This window comes from Penaeus vannamei, chromosome 28 (assembly GCF_042767895.1).
Source record: "Penaeus vannamei isolate JL-2024 chromosome 28, ASM4276789v1, whole genome shotgun sequence".
In the NCBI taxonomy this organism is placed as follows: Eukaryota; Metazoa; Arthropoda; class Malacostraca; order Decapoda; family Penaeidae; genus Penaeus; species Penaeus vannamei.
The window spans coordinates 32460527-32468026 of NC_091576.1; the positions used below are offsets into that span (position 1 = coordinate 32460527).

At 38.9% G+C, this 7500-nt stretch overlaps 1 protein-coding gene across 1 annotated transcript in view; it reads right to left on the reverse strand.

Moving 5' to 3' along the window:
* LOC113814442 (uncharacterized) overlaps window positions 1–7500 on the reverse strand; it is a 29758-nt gene that overhangs the window by 410 nt on the left and 21848 nt on the right. Inside the window, exons 7-14 of the mRNA XM_027366472.2 lie at window positions 5787–5891; window positions 5030–5206; window positions 4524–4631; window positions 3166–3311; window positions 1961–2165; window positions 1240–1425; window positions 468–813; window positions 1–344 (exon numbers count right to left, since the gene is read on the reverse strand). The exon at window positions 1–344 is cut by the window's left edge and continues 410 nt beyond it. Coding sequence (XP_027222273.2) covers window positions 208–344; window positions 468–813; window positions 1240–1425; window positions 1961–2165; window positions 3166–3311; window positions 4524–4631; window positions 5030–5206; window positions 5787–5891 — 1410 coding nt within the window. The 3' untranslated portion in view covers window positions 1–207. The remainder of the gene's footprint in view (window positions 345–467; window positions 814–1239; window positions 1426–1960; window positions 2166–3165; window positions 3312–4523; window positions 4632–5029; window positions 5207–5786; window positions 5892–7500) is intronic.

The window sequence follows — 7500 nt, forward strand, 5'->3', positions numbered from 1 at the left end:
ATAATTATCACATTTTAATAAATTGGAATCTTTCCCTATGGTGTCCTTGTCCAATAGCCAGTAATAACTGAATCTGAAAAGATAACAGACTGAACCAGGCCATGGAGATTATTATAAATTGGTCGGGAGCCTTAGAATAGAAAAAGTTGGGAACCACTCCTGTGACCCTTATGACTGACGAGGCTAATCATGAGGTTTTGGTAACTTTTATGACCGACGTGAGTTCATGGGGATAAATTCGATCCCTTCTGATAAGCCGAATTTCTGGAGAATGGCCAGCATAGCCACAGTTCCCAACAGGAGTCCGAGTAAGAACATGCCGATGCCCATTCCTGCCATGTCGCCTGAAAGAAAGGAGGAAGAAAGAATTGTTTAATGCGTGGCTTAATTGACAAAGGGTAAGGAGTGAAAGGATACAGAGAATAATGAAAACATCTAAATTTACAGACGGGAAAACTCTTCACTACCTGGCGTGTACATTGGCGCACTCTTCGTCATCTTGTGAAAGTTAAAACGTCTCACTTCGTCCATTAACTTCTCCGTAAAAGACGCCTTCGATATATCAGCAATGACTGGCTCATTGTCTGTCTTTCCTCTCCTTACTAGAGTTTCCCCTTCAGCGTGCGGCGCAACACGATCCGTTTTCTTTGACGAAATTTCGGGGAGACTTGTGTCTTCCTGAAGGTTTCTATGGTCCTTCTGCGTTCTGTCTGTGCCGCCGTCGACTGTTGTCTGTGAGGATTTCAGGGGATGGCAGCTGTCCTCAAACATCTCCCGAAGACTGTCTTCGTATGCTTGCATCTGCTTCATGTGCTGTTGTAGTAGAAGGAATGTATCAAAATGAGACGGAGTAGTAATGGAGTAACTGCAGTCGCATTTTCGTCATCATTTCAGTTATCTGTTAATTCTGAGTCTATCGCTAACCATGCACATAAATGTAATATATAAGCATGCCCATGCTGTACTCAACTAAAGCAAGAAACCTCAAATTTTAGAAATATAAGATTCGTTATTAAGTTAGTATAAATAAACTTGGTTCAGGATAGGACTGCCCACCGTTTGAAATTATCAATATAATCCATAAATTCTAACGACCAAGACCACCAAACTTAACACAAACACACTAAAATTACAAAAAAAATAAATAAAAACGTGACTTGATACTACGACCCTCATGCAGCATATTCTCCCGAGCCTGTATCACTCCCAGAGAACGACCCTCCGACACCCTCGCTTTACCCCGGGAGTGTCGTAACCCTCGTCGAACAGGAAGACGATCAGCTTCCCCATCGACGCCTGGAGTGTAGCGACGACGTCCTCGAGGGGAGGTCCTACAGAAGGAGGGAAGTCGATGCCGTCTACGGGCGGTTGGTCCACGAGGGTGAACTCGCAGTACAGGCGACCGTCCCTCTCGTTGAACTCCACCTGCAAGACGTTGTTATGAAGCAGCAGCATGGTGATAAGTCCTCATAATCATTGTGTATTTTCCCGTTCTTCGCTTCGTTGTTTTGTGCGCAGCTTATTTAGCAAGGATCTCTTACAAGTATTATGGGATGGACGTGGGTATACGTGTGTACACGTGTAATACAAAACACATGGCACTAAATAAAAGGGGTATACGTGTACACATATGCAATACAAAACATACGACAATAAATGAAAGAAGTTAACTTTAAGCACCCCACAGATACAATATAAAGACGTATTTATACCATCCCCAACTTCCTCACGACATACCAACCAAACCAAATGACTTGAAACGACTTCACAACCTAACACCATCTCCCCCCCTCACCCCCACCCCACACCCCACCCCACACCCCTCACCCCAACGACTTTACAACCTAACACCATCTCCCCCCTCACCCCCCTACCCCACCCCTCACCCCACACCCCACACCCCACACCCCTACCCCCACCTTCACACCCCTCACCCCCCACCCCTCCCCCCCGCACTCACCGTCATGTGCTGGATGCGAATGGAGGGGACGCTCAAGTAGGTTTCCAGCGTGGCGTGGATGGCACGGAGGAACCGGTCGGGTTTGTCGTCGAAGTCGTCGCGAAACTCTCCCGGGAACGCGATCTGGAAGCGGCGGATGTGGGCGTGGCCTCGGAAGCAGGGCGTGATGTCGAAGGCCGTCATGTCGAGGGCGCTCTGGTCGAATCTGGGGAGGGCGAGAGTTTCGAGGTCGCGTGCGGGAGGAGAAATGGGGATGATGGTGGTGGTGGTGGTGATAGGGATGAAGGTGGTGATAGTGATAGTGATGGTAATGGTGGTGATAGGGATGATGGTGGTGGTGGTGATAGTGATGAAGGTGGTGATAGTGATAGTGATGGTAATGGTGGTGATAGGGATGATGGTGGTGGTGGTGATAGTGATGAAGGTGGTGATAGTGATGGTGGTGGTGATAATAATGATGGTGGTGGTGATAGTGATAATGATGGTGAGGATAGTGATGGTGATAGGGATGATGGCGGTGATAATAATGATGGTGATGATGTTATTATCTTAAGCAACTACAACATTCTATATCTTGCTATCATTATTTCATTATCGACCTGATTGTTATTGTAAGTACCAGGAAAACACATACTAATAATCATATCAACTGTTGTTATCATTAACATCATCTTACTTCTTCACTGCTACCAATACCATCATCATCATTATCATCATCATCACCATCATAAACAGCATTATCATGAATATCATCATCAAATTAATTTTCGATATTACTGTTGCTCTTGACCTTGTTATTGGCATCAACGTAAATATCTTTTTTATTTATTTTTGTACTTTTAGCCAAGTCTTACAGCCGGGTTGTTAAAATTGTGCAAGACCCGACCCAATAAATATTCGTAAATACAGACATGCATATACACATAAATAAATGCATATCTATCTATATACCTGATAGATATACATTTATCTATCTATTTGCCGGGTTGATATGCATGTCCAAACTGATAAATATGCCTTTATTTCTTTATTTATGCAAGTAAACGGATATTCTTTGGGTCGGGCCTCACACAATTTTAACAAACCGGGCGATTATCTCTAGTATTAAAGAAAAAAAAGTATGAAAGTGAAATTTGGAATTGATAGCAGACACCGAGCATAAGGATGAAAATTGTATTAATGTCCCTAATGCCGTTAGACCTTACTTGAAGATGTTCTGCTCCAGGGCATAGAAAGTGACATATTCAGGGTTGGAAGGACTGGTGAAATCTTGCTGAATCTTGATAAGAACTGGATCAGGATACAGCTTATCCGGAAGGGGTCCTGATCCTGCGTCCTCGCGCCATCCCTCCTGTAGTAGGCGGAGAGTGACAGGAGTTGTCGCTAAATAGACACAACCGCAGTTTAAAATGACGTTTGGGGACGAGTGACAAATCAGTGTACGCTTTGTTATCATTTTTCTTTTAATATTGCATTTTATTTGGCTTTCGGTGTTTTAATCTTGCGAAGAATTTAGTGCCATGGGTATTTTCAGTGTTTTGAAGAAAATAAAATATCCCAAACTATAAACATGGTAAATCAACTTAAAATAATGGATCTCCTGAACCACGCTATGGATAATCTAACTCTAAAAAGAAGAATGAATAATACAACAAACAAAAGAATAACCGTAATGAACAAAACAACAACAATCTCTTAGGAAGAAAAAATAACACAAGGGAAGCCATGGAAAATACAACAAACAAGAGAATAACCGTAATGAACAAAATAACAACAATTTCTTTATAACAACACAACAAGGGAAGCCATGAAAAATACAACAAACAAGAGAATAACCGTAATGAACAAAATAACTACAATTTCTTTATAACAACACTGCAAGGGAAGCCATGGAAAATACAACAAACAAGAGAATAACCGTAATGAACAAAATAACAACAATTTCTTAGAAAAATAACAACACAAGGGAAGCCATGAAAAATACAACAAACAAGAGAATAACCGTAATGAACAAAATAACAACAATTTCTTTATAACAACACAACAAGGGAAGCCATGAAAAATACAACAAACAAGAGAATAACCGTAATGAACAAAATAACAACAATTTCTTAGAAAAATAACAACACAAGGGAAGCCATGAAAAATACAACAAACAAGAGAATAACCGTAATGAACAAAATAACAACAATTTCTTAGAAAAATAACAACACAAGGGAAGCCATGAAAAATACAACAAACAAGAGAATAACCGTAATGAACAAAATAACAACAATTTCTTAGAAAAATAACAACACAAGGGAAGCCATGAAAAATACAACAAACAAGAGAATAACCGTAATGAACAAAATAACAACAATTTCTTAGAAAAATAACAACACAAGGGAAGCCATGAAAAATACAACAAACAAGAGAATAACCGTAATGAACAAAATAACAACAATTTCTTAGAAAAATAACAACACAAGGGAAGCCATGAAAAATACAACAAACAAGAGAATAACCGTAATGAACAAAATAACAACAATTTCTTAGAAAAATAACAACACAAGGGAAGCCATACCTCAAGGAAATAGACTTCGTACGTTAGCTTTTCCTCCACTGTCGTGTTGCCAACCTTCTGGTCGAGTCTCCCAACCCAAACGTCACAGGGAATTCCTCTGGCCTTTTTCTGCGGCAGGAAGAATGGTCAGAGATTAGGCTTGTTAGTGTCTGTTTGTTAATACGGGCATGCAACAGGAACAACGAAGGGAAGGGCAAGAAAACACACGAATGTGCCGAAGGCCTTTTCACTATTGCTTCGTCAGGGCATGTATTTGCGTGCGAGTGTGTCTTCGTTTGGATGTAAGGATGTAGGACCCCACCGACTTGGAGGTAATCTAAAATCGTAGTTTTATTGGCAATGACATACTACTTCGACAGATCTAATGCCTGTCATGATCGAATTAGCTCATATCCCCCCCCCCCCCCAAAAAAAAACTCAAGTTCCACGCGGAAAACCCTAAAACCGTGAGCTAAATTCGGCAATTTTTTTTTTGTAGCATCTCACCTCGGAACCAGTAGTCTAACCTTTCCATAATACGTGAGGTTGGACACTTGGCCGAGACCGAAGAGTGTCAGCGGGTCCTTGATGGTCACTTGGCCACTTGGGTCGACGATGGTGTCATAGCCAGTGTCAGGGATGGTGATGGCTGTGCAATTTCCGAGGCTTTTATCGATTATGTACTCGACGCCGCTCCTGAAGTCCTTTTGGCGAACAAAGAAAACGGGTGAGGGCGGAATCGAAGAAAATGTGGAAGACCTATAACTTACCATTTCATAAATAAATAAATAAATATATATATATATATATATATATATATATATATATATATATATATATATATATATATATATATATATATATATATATATATATATGAATAAATAGATAGAAATAACATTTCATGAATAGATAAATATGTATATGAATAAATAGATATAAATAAAAGAATAGATGAATTAACTTGCCGGTTATTCATCTCACATAAACTCAAATATTCCTTCCACACCTTCAGTTCCTTTCATCGGTAAGTAGACTGTTTCTAAATAGAAATATCAAACTCACGATAAAATATATATATATATATATATATATATATATATATATATATATATATATATATATATATATATATATATATATATATATCCGAAATGAAAAAAAAACATACCGTTTCCAAACAGAAATATCAAACCCACGATACCAAAAACACAAAACAAACACCTCCGAGATTTAAAAAACAAAAAAATCGTCGCAACAAAACAAAAACAAAAAAATCTTTACCCTGATGACGGCTGCTTCGTTGATCCCGACGTAAAAGCCCTCGATGGTGAACGGGTCCGGGATGAAGTCTGCTCGGGTGATCTTGCGGTCGAAGTCGTACCAATTCTGGCGGAAAGAGAGAGAAAGAGGAGGGGGGAAAGGGTGGTGTTTGCTGTGTCTGTTTTTATTTTTCTTCTTCTTATTTTAAGTCTGTCTCGCTTTTTTTTTTTTTTTTTTTTTTTTTTTGTCTTTTGTGTCTTTCGTTCTCGGTTTCTCTTTCTCCCTCTTTCTCTTTCTCGTTTTCTCCCTCTTTCTCTCTCTCGTTTACTCTCTCTCTCTCTCTCTCTCTCTCTCTCTCTCTCTCTCTCTCTCTCTCTCTCTCTCTCTTCTCTCTCTCTCTCTCTCTCTCTCTCTCTCTCTCTCTCTCTCTCTCTCTCTCTCTCTCTCTCTCTCTCTCTCTCTCTCTCTCTCTCTCTCTCTCTCTCTATCCATCTCTCACTCACCTCTCTTCATCTCTCTTCTCTTAATTTTTCTACACACACACACGCACAAACACACATACAGAACAAACACAGACACGAAAACAAAACGAAAAAATGCACAGATTTAGGAAACAAACAATACACGTGTATTTAGCTGAATGTATGAACATTCCAGCATATGATACGTACATAAATATACTCATATAACATCATACTCGTATCAGTTTGAAAAACACTCGGTTCACAGTAATAATGTTAATAAAAATATCTTGGTCGCACCCTCTGATTTCTTTTTTATTATTATTACTTTCATTTACTCTAATCAACTTTTTATTAAGTTGGCTTTATCGTTAAGACAAATGTCGAAAATAATATGAGGGAATTAGATTGTTTTTGCCACAAAACGAAACGACATGATGATTCGAATTACATCTTAATTATGCAGTTTTGAAGACGTAAATGTTAATATCTTTTGAAAATGTCAGTTCCCATTCATACTTATTAACTACACCAGAAATTAAATCTAAAATACCCATTACTTACATATCTCGCATTGTAGAATTATTCCTTCACTTTCATGTATCATTTTCTTCAATGCCAAAATAAAGATTGTCTGCTACTTAAAATATTTCGCTCATTTTGGTTTTCATTTCCTCTGTTTAAATAACCAAATAAAAAACTGAAATACCCATTACATATGATAATTATCTATTTTCATTTTCATTACACCAAATTGAAAAAAAAACTAGAATGTCTATTATATTTTTTTGCACAGTAGAAATATCCAGTCTCCTTTCTAAATACACACACACACACACACACACACACACACACACACACACACACACATACACACACACACACACACACACACACACACATACCAGCAACAATAACAACAATATCAGTAACAGTAACAACAACAATGATAACAATAACACCAACAACAATAATAACAGTTACAACAATTACAACAACAGCAAAAATAAAATGTCCATCTCTACTCACACCTCTGGCAACAAACCAAACTGGGAGACGCTAGATCAGTAGCAACTGGAGGAGGTGTCATGGCTACCGTTTTGACGATTGTTCAATGAAAGTATAACCATTAAAACCACTATTTTCCATCCTTTTTGGAAAGTTGAAGAGACCAGAACGATCGACCCTATTCACAAAACATCCGGAACTCTCGTGACGTCATCAAAACAAACCCCCACGTGAACCGTATTCATGTTGACAAATGTGGAAAGGTA